This window comes from Bidens hawaiensis, unplaced genomic scaffold, assembly GCF_021521415.1.
Source record: "Bidens hawaiensis isolate Kalapana, Puna unplaced genomic scaffold, B.hawaiensis_p1.1 tig00006250_1, whole genome shotgun sequence".
Classification (NCBI taxonomy): Eukaryota; Viridiplantae; Streptophyta; class Magnoliopsida; order Asterales; family Asteraceae; genus Bidens; species Bidens hawaiensis.
In genome coordinates, this window is record NW_027491413.1 from 621,675 (window position 1) to 643,428 (window position 21,754).

General features: G+C 40.1%; 2 protein-coding genes and 1 non-coding gene across 3 annotated transcripts; 2 read left to right on the top strand and 1 right to left on the bottom strand.

Moving 5' to 3' along the window:
• The first annotated feature begins 502 nt into the window (after positions 1–502).
• On the top strand, positions 503–1,075 carry LOC143631709 (uncharacterized). Its single transcript, XM_077100383.1, has one exon. The coding sequence runs from the start codon at positions 503–505 to the stop codon at positions 1,073–1,075; it is 573 nt and encodes a 190-aa protein (XP_076956498.1).
• Positions 1,076–18,112: 17,037 nt separating this feature from the next.
• Positions 18,113–18,219, bottom strand: LOC143631734 (small nucleolar RNA R71). Its single transcript, XR_013153420.1, has one exon. It is a non-coding gene; the product is annotated as a small nucleolar RNA R71 (small nucleolar RNA).
• A 213-nt stretch (positions 18,220–18,432) lies between these two features.
• On the top strand, positions 18,433–20,018 carry LOC143631710 (uncharacterized). Its single transcript, XM_077100384.1, has 2 exons — positions 18,433–18,512; positions 18,691–20,018. Exon 2 carries the CDS (start codon positions 18,930–18,932, stop codon positions 20,016–20,018), a length of 1,089 nt encoding a protein of 362 aa, XP_076956499.1. The 5' UTR covers positions 18,433–18,512; positions 18,691–18,929.
• Positions 20,019–21,754: the final 1,736 nt, after the last annotated feature.

A 21,754-nucleotide genomic window follows, 5' to 3' on the forward strand; every position in this document is an offset into this window, starting at 1 on the left:
GCGGCCAGAAAAGTCCTTACGTGTGGCTTCTTTTGGCCATCATTGTTTAAGGTTCCTCACGAGCTCGCGACACACTGTTTGAAGTGTCAACAACTCTGGATCATTTCTAAGAGGGATAAGATGCCCTTGAACCCGATCCTTGTAGTTGACATTTTTGATGTTTGGGGGATCGATTTCATGGGCCCATTCCTGAATTCACACGTTAATTTATACATCATTGTGGCCGTAGACTATATGTACAATGTGTTGAGGCGATAACCACTAGGAAAAATGATCACACGGTCGTTTGCAATTTTGTGCAAAGTAATATATTTAATGATTTGGAGTCCCCTGAACCATCATAAGTGATGGGGGATCTCACTTCAAAAACTTTAATTTTGGAAAAATGCTTAAACGATATGGTGTTGATCATAAAATTGCAACACCTTAACATCCACAAACGAGTGGACACGTTGAGGTATCTAATCGGAAAATTAAACAGATTTTACAAAAAATAGTTCGGATGAACAACAAGGATTGGTCAACCAAGTTGACCGATGCTTTATGGGCTTACCGAACCTCTTATAAAACACCGATTGGAATCACTCTTTATAGAATTGTGTATGGAAAGGATTGCCATTTACCTGTAGAGATTGCACAAATAGCATATTGGGCTACTAAACAGGTTAATATGAATTATGATGATGCATGTAAGGCAAGGAAGTTGGCTTTGTGTGAAACTGAAGAGTTAAGGGACGAGGAGTATGATTGTGCATCCGCTTACAAGTCAAAGATGAAGAAAGTCCACGATGCTAATATTCGGTTGAAGAACTTTGAAGTTGGACAAAAGGTTTGGTTATACAACACAAGAATGAAGCTATTCCCGTGTAAGTTGAAAAGTAAGTGGACGGGACCGTACTTGGTATTTGGAGTTGGAAATCATGATCAATTTGATATTGAAGATTTTGATGATCATTTGAGACAAGTGGTGAATGGCTATAGATTGAAGCCATATTTGAAAACGAAGGATATTCACAATGTGGACAAGGAATCAGTGAGTTTCGTTGTGACCTCACCGGTTTATGAATACAATTGAGCGTTCAAGGCATTGTCGAGCTATAGACACGAAATTCAGCGCTTACCGGGAGGCAACCCGGGGTTCGTAAGTGTCTTTCCAATTTGTTTTCAGTTTAGTGAGTCATGTATTGATTGCTGTCTTGAGTTTTGTGCAGCAAACATCAAGTGTGGGGAATCTTGTAGGTGGACTTGCATTGTCATGAAGTTCGATAAGAGGTTGGTCATTTACACGCCTTTCCAGGAATGTAAAGTATGTTTTGAGTTAGGAAATGTGTTCAGGGTGTTGTCATGATGCCGAAAAGTGCTCGGGTAGGAAAATGTCCGGACCCAATATCGGGAGGGACTTTCTGCGGAAAAGGTCTCATCGCGATACGCGATGGCCTCATCCACATAGCCATCGCGTATCACGATGGTTATATAATATAATCCTTGAAATGACATCATCGCAATACGCGATGACGTCTACTCCAATATCATCGCGTGTCGCGATGGTCATTGGTATTCTTGACACATGTGACGCCATCGCGATACCGGATGGCGTCTTTCACGCCCCCATCGCGTATCGCGACGGTCCTAAGCCCTAGTTAAATTAATGCTGGTTGCGATACGCGATGTCCCATTGTTTTACCCATTGCGAATTGAGATGGGTCATGTATATCTGAAGAAAAATAATATAACTCACCATCTTCATCATTACACTACACATAACCATCACGCACCACCACTTCAGTCACCATACCCTACCACCACCAGTCACCATAACCACCGCCGTCCACCATCATCAGTCACCATCACCACCATCATACCCAACCATTGCCGTTCATCCACGACCATCACATCTGTAACAACTCATATATATATATTTAATATTATCTTATCCGTTTACCTGACCAGCTCTTATGTTCGGAAGCCTTTAACAATATAATTATCGCGTTTAACGATTTATTATTATTTTAATATTTATCTGATGATTTAAAAACTACTTTGATTAATATACATTTATAACCCAAATCTAAACTTTAACCTACTTTTGTGTCCATATCCAAACTAGAGGGACTATTTTGCAAAATAAGTAATAATATTATATTATTATATCTTTTACCCATTTACCCAATAACTGATGACCGTCGTTCGAGTCATGCAAAAATCTAAATAACCTAAGCAGATAGGGTAAATAAGGTATCGTATCCACCAGGAGTATGTGGTCAATGTAATCGTGTAAACAGTTTCAGTATTATGAAGTAACAGATTTAGTGCTGATCACATAAACAAATAAGTTGAATTAATAGAATTAAGCAAACAAACAAATAACCAAGTTTCAATCAATTAACAAGAGCAAATCATACCCGGGACTTCAAGTAAGCAACCTATAGTGATCTCATGCAGCCTAACAGATTAATTACTAATGTTTAACTGCAGACTGATCAATCAGACAAAACCTTAGACATCAACAATCGCTTTACACACGACACTGGTTATCAAACAGTCCCTGCCAGTGTGGATCAGTTAAGGGCAATTATATGTTTTATCGTATTCAATCTAATCAAACTGTCATATGATCAATTATTATAGCAACTGGTAACAAATCGTTCAAACCAACGTAAACCTAAACCGATAGAACACACAGAAATACCAAACATCAATAATCATATATCAACCATAAACAATTATACATAGTGTTCTTAGTCACATGAGAAAACTGAAAGAATTACAAACTATACATTCCCGGGTGAGATTCTAGGAGATTAGCCGAGCCTTGACATCGTTAGATCTTCGATATGGATGATATGGAACATGTATGTGATCTTAACACAAGCTGGAATGATGGAATCGCCCTATGCAAGCTCTGGAAACCGCCCCTTTTGATAAAAAAACTAAGTTAGGGTTATTTATGATGAAAAATTGATTAAAACCCTAACAGCCCGTCTGCACACCCCATCACGATACGCGATAGGGCCTTCACTGGTCCATCGCGTATCGCGATGGACTATTTGGTCAACTCTTCATTAAACACCCAACGCGATACGCGATGGTTCTCTAAGCATGCCCATCGAGTATCGCGATGGGGCATGTCACTAGCAAACTTCATTTGTCTTCTCGTTTTGCGTGCTGGACATCCCGGGTCTTTAATACATGCATCAACAGGTCCAAATTAGGTACTTTAATTCCTGTAACATGAAATACAATAATACACGTATGAAATATTAAAGTTCCTAAAATACACGATTAAAACTAAAAAATAAATGAACTAAACAATATACAAATTAACCAACCATCACATCCCCACACTTATCTTTTTCTTTCCCTCAAGCAAACTCTAAAGCAAACATCAACCTCCATCATAGGTATGTAAATGATCGCCATTAATACTAGTAAGGTTTAAGGTCATACCCAGTTTCCCAGACTGACACTTTTTAGATTGACATCCCACAAATAAGGTTAAGTGCTATAATAAAAACAATAGAGCCGCCCAGACGAGTGTACTTTGTTTCCGGTTAAGGCACACATACTCATACCCCTCATAATATATATCTATCCTCTCGGTTTAATATCTGGACTAGCAAAATATGTGCTAGTATCACTCTGCTCTCAGTACCCAATACGAACAACTGTCCATCCATAAACTGCTTTGACACAAATGCAAATCAAGAGGACTTAAAAAGGGTTGTAACGGGGCTAGGTGCAAGTGTATGGAAGGATTTTTTTAAGTCGCTCAAAGGATCAGACACGGCTTATTACATAACAACTAACTAACAATACTAACATAAACACTGATTTCATTTTTTTTACCAAACGAACTACTAATTACGTAATTGAATATAAACAGACATCTTTTTGGCTTTTTGCTAATATTTTTTTTACCATAATAAACGTGATGCTTAATACTGGACAAATACAAATACAAAGAAACCTATTAAGCCGGATTGTCTCGTAATATAATATCGGGGTTAGTCGAATGAAAGAATAGGTCCAAGAAATGTTTTCTAAGAGAACCAACCCCCCGCCCCTCTCATTACCCATGCTCATATGTATAATGTATGAGGCCCAACCCCCAGTACCCACACTCTCACTCATCCAGACGAGGCTTAACCTAATGCCTCTATCACTTTTGCATTTATGCCAACTACTATCCCGATCCATGAAATAATCAAATCACTCTCGATGAAAGCACTCAAATGACATGTGTGTACTATATATTATATGTGTATTATATATATGTGGTCAAACTTACACACGTACCGGAGGAATTAGGTTGCCGATATAAACATGTGTACCTGTCCCCATGACTCGTTATCCCCGCCTAAACGAGCCAATTTTAAATTTCTCGTTATGAAAAAAATTTGTGAGTAAGACTATCGAGAATCTGAAAAATCAACCATGACCAGAAACCTATACTTGACATTATTGGAAATAATTAACAGTTAACAACTTTGGTTTTCGAACACTATTCGAGGTACTATCGGGTTAAAATTTTCAAATTTCTCCCCATCCCCACACTTGAGGTTTACATTGTCCTCAATGTTAAAATATTTAAACAATTAACGAACATTTGAGGGACGGGGTTGAAAGACTTTTTAACTGTTAAGCACTTTTAAAAACTCGTGGCTCAAATGTGATGGTTCTACTCACAATTATACAATTACACTTTTAACATTTAAACCAATAAGACAAAATAAATTATAAGAATGAAATCACCTGATATCAATGAGACTGGAAAAGGACCAGTCGGCTCGCGAACTCTCATAACCACTCGTATACTCTTCTTTCGACCAAGTACCAAACTGAAAACCGAACCTGCAAATCTCGAGACGTGTAGAAGAAATCTTCTCACAAGTGTAAGACATAGGTCTTTTAAGAGTTATGAAAATGATTTTCTGCTAATTTTATTAAAACAATTACTGAGCCAAATTAAGTCGTTTTATAATAAATTTTGTTAAACAAGTTAAAAACATTAGAAGGCCTAACTCACTTTTGTAGGAATCACAATTGCATTTAGCGTATGCAACAAGCCCTTTAAACCTCCCGATAGCCTGGGAGGACGAGTGGGGTCTTGTGAGGGTTTATAGTGAACTACACCCACAAAGTTCGGTTACAACATAATATACAAATAAATCAAACACAGCAGAACTCAAAAGATATATATACATAGACACACAACCGGTTACCCATACAATATTCCTAATAATATAATATTAATATAATACATACCATGAGAATAAAAACAAAATAAAGTAAAAGGTAACCAAAAGTCTACTGTGCTGGCGGATCCTCCGTATCATCTTGTTGGCCCATAGGCTGCTCCACTGTGATAATCAGTGACTGCGGGAGCGGTACCTGCAAAGCAACAAATAATAATCGAAAATATCGTCAAGATAGGCCGGTGGGCCCGCTGTGCCATCTGATCCTGCTGCATCACCAACTGCTGCTGATAAATCAATGCGAGCGTGACTGGCTGCTGCGGCAGCGACTGTGATGATGATGATGCCTGCCTCAACGGATGCTACTGCTAAGGACGCATAATATGAGGGATCAGAACATGCTGCCTATGTGTCGCCCCTTGTAGTTACGACAACAGCTGATCCTACAGGCGGTGGTACCTGCGGTCCCTCTCTCACCGGGACTAATGCCACTTGATCATACATATCAACGATCCCGGCCCGAAAGGCCTCCACCAATCCAAAATCCCCGGTAGCTGGATCGATAGTAAAAAATCCAACCGGATAACGGTCGAACACACCGAGTCGCTAGGCGATCCTCGTAATGTATGGCCCTAAAGATAAGCATGTCGAGGATCCCTGTAAGCTGGGACCTCGTGCGAACGACGAGAGTCGGAGCATCTCCACATTGGCCTGTCGGTGGCCAATGATGGAAAGAAGACACAACAGATCGTGATTGCTGCACTTCTCGTGAACCGAATGTCGGCCCACGATAGTACAAGCAATGATCATGTGAATGTAGCGATGGACGGGGTCCCTGATGGACGACTCCACAACGGTGCTGGAGTGGGCCCCGTCGGCGATCTTCGCCTAATACTGGCCGAGCTGGTCCTCCGTGAGCCAGTGCTCACGGGGCTGCTGGTATGTGTCGTGTAACCATGAAAACTCTGCAGGAAGTCAGCACCCAGAACCTGCTTGGCCGTATAAAATCCGGTGGCCACAGCGAAGTCAGGGACGAACATCTCATACAGATGCCGTCCCAGCGAAAAGGACACCGCGTGTGGCTCAAGAAAATCCGTGGGCGTGAATGCAACAGTCGAGTAAAACTCGCGTGTGAGCTCGACATACTTAATCGAGTCACACGTGAGCACGTCAGCCCACAGACCAGTCAACAACGCACGTACCTGGACGTCGATGCCTAAATCCTGCAGCAACGTCCAATCGAATGAGTGGTGGTGCAAAAGCTGCATCTGTCGATTCCTGTCTAGCCTCGTATACTCATCCGTAAAAATCCTGAACCTCAATACCTGGTGATGTGTGCGACGTCTATCACCAATGATCTCCTCAGGGTCGATGTCAGGAGTAATCGGCAACTCCTGACCATCATAATATATGACCCGAGGGTCCCTCCGCTGAATGAAGCAGGGTGGCTCGGGCTCACCCCGAGCTGCTGCGATGGGACCACGGTGGCCTGCGCCCTGAGGCCTCTGTCTCTTGCGCTCAGTGGCACGAGAAGACTCTGGTGCATCAGACATATCTGCAGAATTAAACATGTAAGACAGATATGTCAACAGTGATCATAGCGACGGCCATATATCATTTCGGTCGCAGTATTCTCACATAATAAAGTAATATTAAAATATTAATAAAATAATAAAATAAAAATAAATAAAGACGAAAAATTAGGGGACATCCTTTGCGTATTTCTAAAAACTAGATTATCCTACCGAATGGAGATTGAGTACGAGCGGGTAATCAAATTGCAATTCAAAACCCAATAATTTCAAACTAGCAAAGTGCTCCCGAGACTCGACTAAAGAACTCATAAACGACGCGACTCGACACATAACAAATGGACGCTATTTAAACAAACTGACACGAACAAACTAAACAAATGACATACTGACTCGATTAAAGTGCAAACAACCAATCAACACTTTGGTCAAAACAAACTTACACGCGTCGGGTTTAGGATATAACATATTCGTAAATCAAGTTAAAAAAATATTTCTTTTAATTCCGGAAATTCACTATCATTGTATTAATAATAAAATAATGATTTTACCATTTTGAACTTAAACCCAACATGTCACGTTGTTTACATTTAACGAAATCCGACAATCAATGACTAACTATCCAACTACCCAACACCCGGTAACCAACATCTCAACTAACCACCCAAACCAACCTGAAAGAAGTTTCATATCACGCTACTCGACAACCTGGCAACCATGATTTTGGGTTACAAAGCAACAAACAATTAAATAATATTAATACATACCTCGATATCGAGTAAAACCGACAACTCGTCAAGCACGTTAACCTGATAATACCCATCCAAAAAATACCAACTGAAAATAGGTACATGCGCAATAAAATAATATTAAAACATACCTCGATATCGAGCAACCAAGGACAATAATCAAAACGCGTAGCGGTGGTGACTGGACGGCTGGTGAACATCGATGGGTGTTGGCTTTGGATGGTGAACAGCGATGGGTGGTGGCTGTGGATGTTGACAGGGATTGGTAGTGGTGGGTGGATGGTAGCGTTGGTGGTATTGGAGATAAATGGAGGTGAGTGGTGGCTGTGGTGGTTATGGTGATGGTCGGCGTTGACTGTGGACGGGAAGGTGGTGGTGGTAGGTGAATGGTAGTGTGGTGGTGGTGATAGATGGTGACGGCGAAGGGTGGTGACAATGGGTGGGTGGATTGTAGGATGGAGATGGAGGTGGTGGTGGTAGGTGTGATCACCGAAGGAGAAGAAGAATGGAAGAAGAAAGAAGAAGGAAGAAGAAGAAAAAGCGTTAATATAAAAAATATTCGGGTTGTCCATGACCCATCGTGATAAGCGATGGGTCAAATGGGTGGCGATCGTGTATCGCAACCCAATTGAATTTCAATTAGGGTTAAACCCCATCGCGATACTCGATGGGGTGGTTGGTGACGTCATCGCGTATTGCGAAAATGTCACTGACGCCTGGCGCCCTTACTCCGTTGTGCCACGCGATGGAGTTGTTAATAAGCCCATCGCGTATCGCGATGGGCTGTGTTAACAGAAAGTTTTTCACGAAAACGAGTCCAGACATTTTCTTGTTGGAATCGATCTGCCGAAGACACATATTTGAGTTGATGTGGCTAGATCCAAGTTGGGTCATACCCAATAACAAGATAGACAAATGCCACGATATTTATTGTTAGATATGACCTAAGTAATAAATATCAACACTTATAACATTTGAAAATGGGTTTTCTAGATATTTGCATTTGTGTGTTAAATAAATTATGTGGATAATTTATATTATGAGAGATGTTATTTGGATAAATAACATATTTATAAACGGAAAAATACAAAACAATTGGGATTTGGTTTTAGGGGAAAAGACCCAAGTGGGCAGGCCCCTCCATCTCCCTCTCCTCCTTTGGTTTTTCCAATACATGCAAAACATTGTGAAGGGAGATCACAAATTTTCTCGTTTGTATCAAGATTACACCTCTCACACACACGTTCTCTCTACTCTTTCTCAAATCCGAAAACCCAAAGGAAGAACAAGAGATTGCAAGAGTGTAAGGACCCTAGCAACCTTGGTGTTTGTTGGAGCTCGTTGGGTATACAAGCTTGAGGATTTCTCTATTGGAATCTCGCCATTCGTATCTTCATCCTCTTCAAACTTTCGGAATTGAAGGTATGTTTTGAAAACACCCTATGGTTGTTATTGATAGTATGTTAATCGTATATGGATCCTGGATTGGGTTTAACATAAACGGGTTTATGTGTTTTGGTAAAACAAGATTTAAAACTTATTATTTCCGCTGCTTATTCCTAATAAAAGGGTTTATTTGGACTTTGATAATCTTGCTAAAACCCAAAAATGGCATCAAGAGCCGCTTATACGATTACATGCTTCAAAATGGGATCTAAAGTGTTCGGGTTTGATGGTATTCTTTACCATATTGGCCAAAAAATTTAGCCATACTGGTTACCCATTGGTTTTCAAGATTGCACCATACATGCATGTGGTAAATCTGGAAAAATTGAATCATTTGGATGATATTTTGTTTTGGACAGAATCTGGGTTCTTCAACTCTGGCCGAGAACACTATGGTTGGAAACCATGGTTTTCGGTATGGCCGAAGACACCCGAAACCCTGTCTCGGTAAACCGAGAACTCATGGTTGGGAACCATGAGATTTCGGTTGACCAAAAACATGTTCTTGGTTGGACCGAGAACTCATGGTTGAGAACCACGGTTCTCGGTTGACCGAAAACTAGTTCTCAGTGTTGACCGAGAACACTAGGTTCTCTGTGGACCAAAGTTTTCAGGTCGAAAACTCTAAAACTTTGGTTTTGGCCGAGAACTCCGTGTTCTCTGTTCTAGGCCGAGAACTAAGGGCCAAAGGGGAACCACTCTGGTCAAAGATTGACCTAATTGGTCAAGGGTTGACCTGCTTGTGTGGATGTTCATAACCTAGCCATGACCTTGTGTATATTGAAGAGTCTTGTTGTGATCTATTCATTTGGTTGTAATATTCTTTATTCGGGTTTGTAATCTATTTATTCTTTCAAATGGTTTGTAATAAAAAGTAGAATAGTTGTATTTATTTTATTAGATCGAAAATGTATTAGGATATATTTTGTAAAAGAAGATGCAACTACAACACCACTTTGGTTGGAGCCCAAATGAAAGCTCAAATAAAGAAGAAGGATCACAACAAGAAGTAAACACTTGAAGCATATGGATGCGGAGTCAAGTGGGAGTTCACATCTCATACCTTGTGTCATGCACGTCCCATAGGAGAGACCTTATGACACACTTGTTTCGGTCAATAAGTGTTGTCAAATTTTAGGTGGCTAAGGTTATGGACATGTGATTGTATTTTATGCTTGTGTGGTTGATTTATGTTAACTGTTTTATCATGTTTCGATGTTAACAATTAAAATCGACAACTTGCATAAAATTGACTCCTTTGAAATTATCAAGATATAAAATTGGTTTTATTAACTGTTAATGATTTCATAATAAAATGGGTTTTATTAATAGGAATTTGAAAAATTGGTTTTCAAAGGGTACCATACATTTGTATGCATGCAAATGGAAATGTACAATAAATAGTTTTCCAATCTAGAATTTTGAAAACTTAAATCCCTTTTAAAAAAAGTTTAACACCATCCTTTTATATGACACTCGAGTCACTTGGAGACTTGATGTGGGATAAAGGTCACCTAACCACATTTAAGAAAACTTGTGATTTTGAGGTGAATTTACAATACTTGTGGGATAAAGGTCACCTAACCACTTGTATGTGCAAACTCACACGTGTGTAAGTAGGATGACTTGTGGGATAAAGGTCACCTAACCACATTTAAGAAAAACTGTGATCTTAAGGTGAATTTACAATACTTATGGGATAAAGGTCACCTAACCACTTGTATGTGCAAACTCACACATGTGTAAGTAGGATGACTTGATTTGGAAACCATGTGAATAGGGTCACCGAAGCATGGTGTACAAAGGTGTTGATGGGATTAAACATGCCAAACTAAACATATGATGTTTAACCGATCCCATAAAACTAGAAGTTGCAAAGGGTTGCAATTGTCAAACATTGACTACCTTGTTAATTTGAATAGTAGGATAAAGGTCACCTAACTATTATTTGGATGAAACGTTGGGTTCTAGATTTTAATCATTAATTGTCTTGGATACATTAAAGGGTATTAACGATTAAAATTTTATTGATATCGAAAAACTAAATTGAACTTTGTTAAATTCTTTTATAGATGGCCGCAAAAAACCACAAAACACTATTATCCCACTTGTGCATAATCTATCACTAAGATCCATTTTGGATAAGGATCGTCTGAATTATAACAATTTCATGGATTGGTATCGAAACTTGAGAATTGTTCTCAACAAGATAAGAAATACTACATTTTGGAAGATCCTATTCCCAATGAACCTGATGTCAATGACTTGGATGCCTATGAGGATTGGTTAAAATACACTGAGGATTCGGTGCAAGTTTCTTGCCTCATGTTGGGAACAATGATTCCCGAGATCCAAAAGGATTTCGAGAGTCATGGGGTGTATGACATGATCACCAGCTTAAGGAAATGTTCCACAAGCTAGGGTAGAACGCTTTGAAACGGTTTGAGCGTTTCATGCATGTATGGAAGAAACCCAATCTGTTTCATCTTATGTGCTTAAGATGAAAATCCACATTGATCGGCTTAATTGTCCCATCTCAAGAGAGTTAGCCACGGATTTAATCCTTAATGGCTTAACTAAAAGGTTTGAGACATTCGTTCTGAACTACAACATGAACGGATGGGACAAGAGTATTGGTGAGCTTCACGCAATGCTCAAAACAACCGAAGCCGGGATGGGTAAAAAGTTTCTACCTGTTCCTGCGATCAATGAGGGTGGCTTGAAGAAGAGGCATCACCCGGAACCAAAGGCAAAGGTTGCCGTTGGTAAGGGGCAAGTCAAGAAGGGGTTCAAGGGAAAGGCAAAGGCGAAACCCAAACTCAAGAAGCTAAAGGTTAGCGCTGAGGATCCGTGATTTGGTTGAGGGAAGATAGGTCACTGGATGAGGAACTGTCTGACCTATCTCAAGGAGTTGAAAGCTAAGAGGGATGTGGGGAAAACCTCAGGTATAAATTTCATGATCCATATTGATCTTAATATTATTTCTTCTAACACATGGGTATTGGATACCGGATGTGGAACTGATATCTGCAATTCATTGCAGGAGTTCAAAAGAAGAAGTGATTACAAGAAAGGAGATATAAGTCTATTCATGGGTAATGAAGCAAAGGTTGACCTCCAAGCCCGAGGAGATTATGTTTTGAAGCTTCCAAATGGTTTGGAAGTTCTTTTGAAAAACATTTTGTATTCTCCTAGTTTGACTAGGAATATTATCTCTGTTTCTTTATTAAGACAATTTGGTTATGATTTTAAGTTTGTAAACAATGATATTTGTGTTTTCATGAATGATGTCTTTTATTTTAAAGCGATGCCGTGTAATGGCATTTATGAATTAGTTCATGATAATATATCCATTGATAACTCGTTGTAACAAGCTAACACCAAAAGACTCAAATTGGATTTGAGTGAGACTTTTCTTTGGCATTGTCTCCTTGGTCACATAAACAAGGATCCCATTCATACACTTCAAAAGAATGGTCTTTTGGAATCGAATGATGATTCATTTAATAAGTGTGAATCTTGTTTATTGGGAAAGATGACTAAGGAGCCCTTTAGTGGAACTAATGAAAGGTAGAAAGATTTATTAGGTATCATACATTCGGATGTATGTGGTCCTTTTAAGACAATGACAAGGAGTAGCGAAAGATACTTCATTACCTTTACCGACGATTATAGTCGCTATGGGTATGTGTTCTTGTTAAGACACAAAGATGAAGCCTTTGAAATGTTCAAAGTCTTCCAAAATGAAGTACAAAATCAACTCAACAAAACAATCAAAGTACTTCGTTCCGATAGAGGAAGTAAATACCTCAATGATGCGTTTCAAGATCATCTTAGGAGTTGTGGGATTGTCTCACAACTTACTCCACCTGGAACACCGCAACACAATGGTGTGTCCGAAAGGAGGAATCGAACTCTATTGGATATGGTTCGATCCATGATGGCTAGAAGCACATTAATTCTATCATTTTGGGGTTTCGCATTGATCTCCGCTGCCCGTATTTTAAATATGGCACCAACCAAGAAAGTGGAAAGGATACCTTTTGAAATATGGCATGGAAGGTTTCCATCGTTATCGTATTTAAAGGTTTGGGGTTGTGAGGCTTATGTCAAGAACAACACCCAAAACAAACTTGAAAGCCGATCCACTAAGTGTATCTTTATAGGATATCCCAAAGATTCGATGGGATATTATTTCTACAATCCAAGCGATCATAAAGTGTTTATTGCTCGAAAGGCTGAGTTCTTGGAAAGAAAGTTTCTTATGGAAGGAATTGATAGAACTGTGGAACTCGAAGAGAATTGAGTACCACAAGTCGATACACGTTTGGTTGACACTAGCAATCAACAAGAGCTTGTTGAAAATGATCAAACGGTTGATCATAACACACAAAACGTTTGCAAATCTGGTAAAACTAGCACCCCACCTGAAAGATATGGATTTTTCATGGATGGATGCTATGTGGTAGATTTTGATGAACCCACCACATACCGAGATGCAATGTCACAATCTGATTGTGATAAATGGCTGGAAGCCATGAACGTAGAGATGCGATCTATGCATGATAACCAAGTATGGGACTTGGTTATACCACCTCTAAATTCCAAACTGGTTGGAAGTATGTGGGGTTTCAAGAAGAAAACTGATATGCATGGAAACTTGGATACTTATAAAGCTAGATTTGTAGCAAAGGGTTTCACTCAAACTCAAGGGGTTGATTATGATGAAACTTTCTTGCCTATAGCGATGCTAAAGTCTATAAGGATATTGTTTTCCATAGCCGCATATTATGACTATGAGATATGGCAAATGGATGTTAAAACTGCTTTTCTAAATGGGAAAACTGAGGAAGATGTCCATATGGTTCAGCCTGAAGGTTTTGTCGATCCACAACATCCTAATAAAGTATGCAAGTTAAAGAAGTCAATCTATGGAATGAAAAAAGCATTTATAAGTTGGAATAACCATTTTGATGATGAAGTTAAGAAGTTTGGATTCATCAAAAACGCTGATGAAGCTTGTGTGCGTAAGAAAGCTAGTGGGAGCATCATTACCTTTCTGGTATTATATGTCGATGTCATACTACTATTTGGAAATGACATTCCAACCTTAGAAGGTGTAAAAGCCTGGATTGGAAGCTGCTTTTCCATCAAGGATCTTGGTGAAGCCGCCTATATTATGGGAATAAGGATCTATAGGGATAGATCAAGGCGGTTTATAGGTTTGAATCAAAGTGCATACATTGACAAAATCTTGAAAAGGTTCAAGATGAACAACTTTAAGAAAGGTTTGGTACCTATTCAAAGAGGAACAATATTGAGTGCATCTCAATGTCCAACCTCAAAGGATGAACAAGATAAAATGAATGGAATCCCATATTCATCTTCTATAGGATCCATCATGTATGCCATGATATGCACTAGACCGGATGTGTCATGCGCTTTGAACATGACAAGTAGATACCAACAAAATCCGGGAACTAGCCATTGGATGGCGGTTAAGAGCAAATTGAAATAACTTGGACTAAGGATATGTTTCTAATATATGGCTCTGGTGAGGAGGAACTCGTTCTAAAGGGTCGCACTGATGCGAGTTTCCAAACTGATCGAGATGATTCTCGATCACAATCGGGACATGTCTTTGTTCTAAATGGTGGTGCTGTCTCTTGGAAGAGCGCAAAACAAGACGTGGTAGCCTTGTCCACCACTGAATCAGAATACATCGCCGCCTCCTTGGCAACTCAAGAAGCTGCGTGGATTAGAAAGTTCATTGCCGACCTAGGGGTAGTCCGTACCATTCAGGACCCACTAGAAATCTTTTGTGACAACGAGGGTGCTATTGCTCAAATCAAGGAACCCCGTGCACATCAAAAGACTAGGCACATTGAGCGGAGATTCAACTAAATAAGGGATGAAGTTGGAAAAGGAAAGATATGTATTCGCAAAGTTCACACTGATCAAAACATTGCGGATCCACTCACGAAACTCCTTGAAAGGCCGAAGCATGAGGGCCATACTTGCGCCTTAGGACTTTGATATTCTAGTGATCGGATTTGATCAAAATTTTGTATTTGGATATCGGAACAATTTTATTTTTAATCAATCATATGGTTTTGGTTATGGTTATGTTCCATTTTAGCATGTTTAAATCCATGAATAATTTGATTATTCTAAATGTCCGTAGTCGATAATAGTTGTGGGAACAAATATGAATGTAAGACTATTATGAACTTGGATTGGTAGATATTCATGAGGTATGAATATAGCAAGGGTTTTCTACCAATGTTCATAGATATTTAAGGGATAAATATTGGATTGACCCCGCCCTCAAATATTACTGCATGGAATCCATGTGATTTGTTGTCACACCCCGACTAGGTAATCGCGGAAGCGTAATATGAGAACGTAACAGATAATTTAGGTATCAACCACATTGTTTATAAGAAATTCAACAAACTAATTTACATCATATTACATGGTTGGTACTATGCTTACAAACTAGATGAAAATCACATAACCAGTTCACGGGCTTCTTATTCATTACTATGTATTTATGTCTATTGATGTAATACAAAGTGTACACATTTTAGCATCAAATTATCCTTTTATTTTGGTAAAACTCCATGAAAATTCGTTGTATTTAGTACTTAATTGAGTTATTTATGAATTTGCAGGTCTGGGCGCCCGCCCGACGAAGAAACGATGAAAAAATGGTGTTTTTTGGACAAAATTCAAGAATCTGCCCAAAGTGCATGACCATGCTAAGAAAGTGCATGACCATGCAGCAGGAAGTGTATGACCATGCTGACCAAGCTGCACCATCATGCGCTTTGATTGCACCATCGTGCACATTTATTGGAACCCGTGCACATCTGATACCGTGCCAAAGTGCATCACCATACTAGGAAAGTGCATGACCATGTTGAGAAACTGCACTATCATGCACTTTAACATGATGGTGCACCTTTATTGGAACCCGTGCACATCTTATATCATGCCAAAAGTGAAACTGCACCATAATTCACTTTTGTGCACCACCATGCACTTCCGAGTGCACGAGCCCGTGCACTATCCGATGCCGCGAACAAGACACATCTACTTTGAAAGTGCACTAGCTAGTGTCGGTAATGCACGACCATGCACTTTTTGTGCATGACCATGCACTTTTTTGGAACCTGCAACTCTGAGCCGCCGAAAGTGAAACTTTACCCAAAATAGTGCACGACCATGCACTTTTTGTGCATGACCATGCACTTTGACTAAAAGCTTATAAACACTTATTTTCACTTCATTTTGGGGTGTGGAGCCTTGGTGATTCTCTCTCAACTCTTGAAAATTATGTTTTGTGTTCCTTAAGAGTTTGATGGCTTCCACCATCCTCAAGATCCATCATTCCATTCTTCAATCCTTCTTTGATCTTAGTTTACTCTCCATTGTTCTTGAACATGTTTTGTAAGCTTATTTCTAGTTTGATTGTAGTTGTATTAAGACTTATTGGCTAATTACTTTTGCTATCTAGACAATGTTGAAACTCTTATTAATGTGATCTGTTATCTATGCATGATTTTGGTAAAGTGGTTTTCTTTCAAGAATATGGTTGAATTTATAAGTTGAAATTGATGGTGTTCTTGCTTGTTATGTTACATAACCTTGTTAGTTTTGCAAATGTTTAGGCATTCATGATGGAAAACTATGTTCTAGATGCTTGTTTGTAAACTTTGAATGTTCATGAAATCTTTGTTTACATTACTAAGTTAGGAATGACTAGTAAAAATTAACTTGGTTATATAATTGTTGATGAGTATGAAACCCTACACTTAATATTGGAAAATTGATGAGTGTTGTTATGATTCTTGACTTGGTGATGACTTGCTAGTTAAAGTTTCATAAGTTTATATTAATTTAATGAATTTGGCTACTTTAGTGTAATCTTAGGTGGTTAGAATGTTGTTCATGCTAGCTTTCCTTTGATTATGAGATTTTATTGTTTTGACAAACAAGTTAGTCTATGTTTATCTCTTGATTGAAAACCCATCATGATGATTATTTGTTAGTATTAGGTTGCTTATTTGTAATCTAGTATTTATGTTTAGATTCATGATGTTTTACCATATCATTGCTATTTTATCATATTAGTAGAGTGGATTCTTGTTTAGGTAGTTTGTTGGATTGATTATATTCTTGAGTTTTTACTTGCTTATTTTCATTGTATGCTAGTTTAATTAGTTAAATATTCAAATCAAGATTTATTTGTTCGGTTGGTCATTTACAAAGATTTAGTACTAGAAAGCTGCCGTATCCATGGATTGATACTCAGTTCTTTCCATCACTTTATTACAAACGATAGGTACACTTGCCTTTCGTGTGTGGTTTAGTTGTAGGTGAAAACCTATTTTAAAACCCGATTTGTGTGGAACTTTTACTTAAATTTTTTATATATATTCACACACGTCAAGTTTTTGGTGCCGTTGCCGGGGACACGGTGATTTTTAAGGAACGATTCGAGTCTTTAATTAGCCTTGTTGATAATTTTTTATCTATGTTATTTTGTTTTATATCATTTTTATTCATCTTATTTTTATTTTAGTTTAATTTTTAGTTAAGTTTCCGTGTATTTGTTCGTTTTCCATTCCGCGTTCTTCCGGGTGATGAATGTCCACCATGCCCGGTCCTGAGCTTGTTTCTCCTCTTTCTAAGCCTAAGCAACATCTTCGAGAAGGTTTGAGGAGGAGAGCACGCGAGGTTGCCGAGGTCATTGAAAACAAATAAGTGGAGGATACTGACACCCCCGAGGTAGAAGAAGAAGAGATGGCGGACCCGAACGATCAAGGTCACATGGACGACTTTGCCACACCATCACTTGAAGGTTTTGGCAGCAACGTCACGCATCCCGAGATTGCAGTGAGTTTCGAGTCAAGTCGAGCATCATTCATATGGTTGAAAATTCCGTTTCTTTTCATGGTCTCTAGAACGAGGACCCTCATGCTCACGTTTCACATTTCCTTCGATTATGTGGGACATTCAAAATTAATAATTGTTCTGATGATGCCGTTTGACTTAGACTTTTTCCGTTCTCACTTTGCGGGTCTGCTCTGGAGTGGTTAGAGGCACTCCCTTCCGGTTCCATCACCATTTGGAATCAATTAGTTGAGCAGTTTCTTCTTCAATATTTCCCACCCGATAAACTGCTAAATTCCGAGCAAACATCACTGGTTTTCATGTTGATGATGACGAGTCACTTCATGTCGCATGGGAGAGGTTCAAGGGCTTGTTGAGAAAATTTCCTCATCACGGTTTGAGTTGCGGGCTTCAGTTCCGTACATTCTTTGACGCTCTATCTAGGGCACAAAAGCAGGCTGTCGATCAGGTTGCGGGAGGAGATTTCGGTAGGTGTAGCCCAAATTAGGCGCTTGATATCTTGGAGAAAGCCGCTAAGAAGAGTTTCGCATATAATCCGCCTCGTTGTATTCCTTCCTCTAAGGGTGTTCATCACGTTGATTCAAACACCCTTGTCTCCGCCCAGTTAGAAGCTCTTACTAAAAGATTTGACCAAATGCAATCCGATCTTGTCAAATCTAGTTCTCGTTGTGGTGTGTGTGACGGAAAACACCAAACCAGTCAGTACCAACAGGCCATGGTGGTGGAGGATGTTGACTTTGTGGGCCGCCAAAACAATGCCTACAACAACACCTACAACCTGGGATGGAGAAACCACCCCAATTTCAGCTGGAAAGATGGTGGCAGCAATCAAAATCAAATGCCACCGAGTTTTGACAGAAAGCCAAATTTTCAAAGTCAAACCCAAAATCAATCTTACCAGCAAAAGCCTTAATTTCATGGTTCCAGCAGTGGTAATCAGTCAGGTGGGGGGGACTAGTGTTGAAAGCCTTTTGTCCCAACTTTTGGCTAAGACCGACACCTCAAACAAATTGGCTGAGCAAAGGAACCTGAAAATTGATGAGACTCTCTAGAAGCACGATCTTGAGTTGAGGAATCAAAAAGCGTCCATGCAAACCATCAAAAATCAAGTTGGACAGATTGCTCAACTCCTCTCTAAGAGACAGCAGGGTAGCCTTCCTAGTAACACCGAAAGGAATCCAAATGCTGAAGCTAAGGCTATTACCCTGAGGAGTGGTAGGACTACCATTCCTGTTGATGCATCGGTTTCCACACCAAAACTGATTGCTGATGAGATCGAGACTGAGACTCCTGGTGAGGTGCACTCGAGGCTAGACCCAGCAAGTACCGCACAACCCAGTGAGCCAGTCAGGACTTATGCTCCTCCCATTCCATACCTAGGCCGTTTAAAGAAACAAAAGATGGAAGAGCAGTATGGGAAATTCTTAGAGCTTTTTAAGCAGTTACACATTAATCTTCCGTTCCTTGATGCCTTGAAAGAAATGCCGAAGTATGCTAAATTCTTGAAAGAGGTCCTCTCGAATAAGAAGAAATTGGAGGAGCTTTCTTGTGTTATTTTGAACGAGGAGTGTTCCGCGGTCGTTCAGAATAAACTGCCCAAAAAAATGACCGATCCGGGCAGTTTCACCATTCCTTGTTTGATCGATAGTTTGTCGGTTAGTAATGCTTTAGCCGACCTAGGTGCTAGCATAAACTTGATGTCTTATTCCGTTTTTTCCAAACTAGACCTGGGTGAGCCTAAGCCTACTCGCATGAGCATCCAGCTTGCCGACCGTTCTGTGAAATATCCTCACGGTATAGTTGAGAATATGCTTGTGAAAATCGACAAATTCGTGTTTCCTGTCGGTTTTGTGATCTTAGACATGGATGAGGATAAAAATGTACCACTTATCCTAGGTCTTCCTTTCCTGGCCACTGCTAGAGCTCTCATTGATGTCTGCACCGGCAGACTTACTCTTAGAGTTGGAGACGAGGAGGTGACCTTTGATATTGGGAAATCCATGCGAGACCCACAAGATCATGATGACGTACTTTACATTGATACCATTGATTCTTGTGTGTGTGAACACCTTCAGGACACGTGTGAGAAGAGTTCTCTTGATACTCAGTTGATTAGTGGAGTTGAATCTGACCTTGTCATTGAGCCTCTACTTGAGGGGAGTTGGTTTATGGTATAGACCACGAGCTTCCTGAGTGTTTGGAGAAAATTGAGGATGTTGATCGCGTTGCCGAGCCTAAGGCAAAACCTTCTGTTGAGGACCCACCATCCATTGATCTTAAGGAGCTCCCGTCCCATTTGGAGTATGCCTTTTTGGAGGATGGGTCCCGCTTGCCTGTTATCATTTCTTCGAGCCTGTCGAGTGAGGAGAAGGTTAAATTGCTTACGGTTCTCAAATAGCACACACACGCGATCGCCTAGAAGATCATGGATATAAAAGGGATTAATCCATCCTTTTGTACCCATAAGATCTTGATGGAGGAGGAGAACAAACCTGTGGTGCAGCATCAAAGGCGTCTCAACCCTAATATGCAAGACGTTGTGAAGAAAGAGGTCATCAAGCTACTCGATGCTGGATTGATTTATCCGATCTCTGATTCCCCATGGGTGAGCCCTGTGCAGGTTGTCCCGAAAAAGAGCGGTATGACGGTTGTGATGAATGAGAAAAACAATTTAATTACTACTTGTACAGTCACGGGATGGAGAGTTTGCATTGATTATCACAAACTCAATGACGCCACGAGAAAGGATCATTTTCCCCTCCCCTTTATCGATCAGATGTTAGAACGACTATAAGAAAAAATGTTCTATTGTTTTCTCGACGGCTTCTCGGGATATTTTCAGATCCCCATCTATCTTGAGGATCAGGAGAAGACGACATTCACATGTCCCTATGGCACATTCGCCTACCGGCGGATGCCCTTTGGATTGTGTAATGCCCCTGCCACGTTTCAAAGATGCATGGTGGCGATTTTTCATGATATGATCGAGGCCTCCATGGAGGTTTTCATGGATGACTTTTCTGTTTTTGGGATTTTTTTTGATCATTGTTTGAGAAATTTAGAGAAAATGTTGGCCAGGTGCGAAGAGGCCAACCTTGTTTTTAATTAGGAGAAATGCCATTTCATGGTGAAGGAGGGCATTGTATTAGGGCATAATATTTCACAGGCGGGGCTTGAGGTTGATCGAGCCAAAATTGATACCATTTCTAAGCTTCCGCCACCAAATTTGGTGAAGTCTATTAGGAGTTTTCTTGGTCATGCGGGTTTTTATCGGCGATTCATAAAGGACTTTTCCCAAATCGCCCGCCCAATGACTAAGATCCTCGAGAAGGATGCCCCGTTCATTTTCTCCTCAAAGTGCCTTCGTGCATTTGAGTTGTTGAAGGAGAAATTGGAAAACGCTCCTATCATGGTAGCCCCCGACTGGACTCTTCCTTTTGAGTCGATGTGTGATGCTAGCGATTTTGCAGTCGGGGCAGTTTTAGGTCAAAGAGGGGATAAGCATTTTCACCCAATTTACTATGCAAGCAAGACTCTGAATGACGCACAGGAGCATTACACGACTACCGAGAAAGAGCTCCTTGCGGTCGTCTTTGCATTCGATAAATTGCGGTCTTATCTTGTCCTTTCTAAGACCATCATGTTCACGGATCATGCAGCACTTCGTTATCTTTTCAGTAAACAAGATGCGAAGCCGAGACTCATTCGTTGGATTTTATTGCTGCAGGAGTGTGACATTGAGATTCGTGACAAAAAGGGCGCTGAGAATGTCGCGGCCGTTCATCTGTCTCGTCTTGAGTGCTTAGCTTCATCAGAACAAGTGGGGGTCCACACAAATGGAAACTTTCCCCACGAGTTCCTCATGTATATTGAGACACGAGATGATGATCATCCTTGGTTCGCGGACATTGCA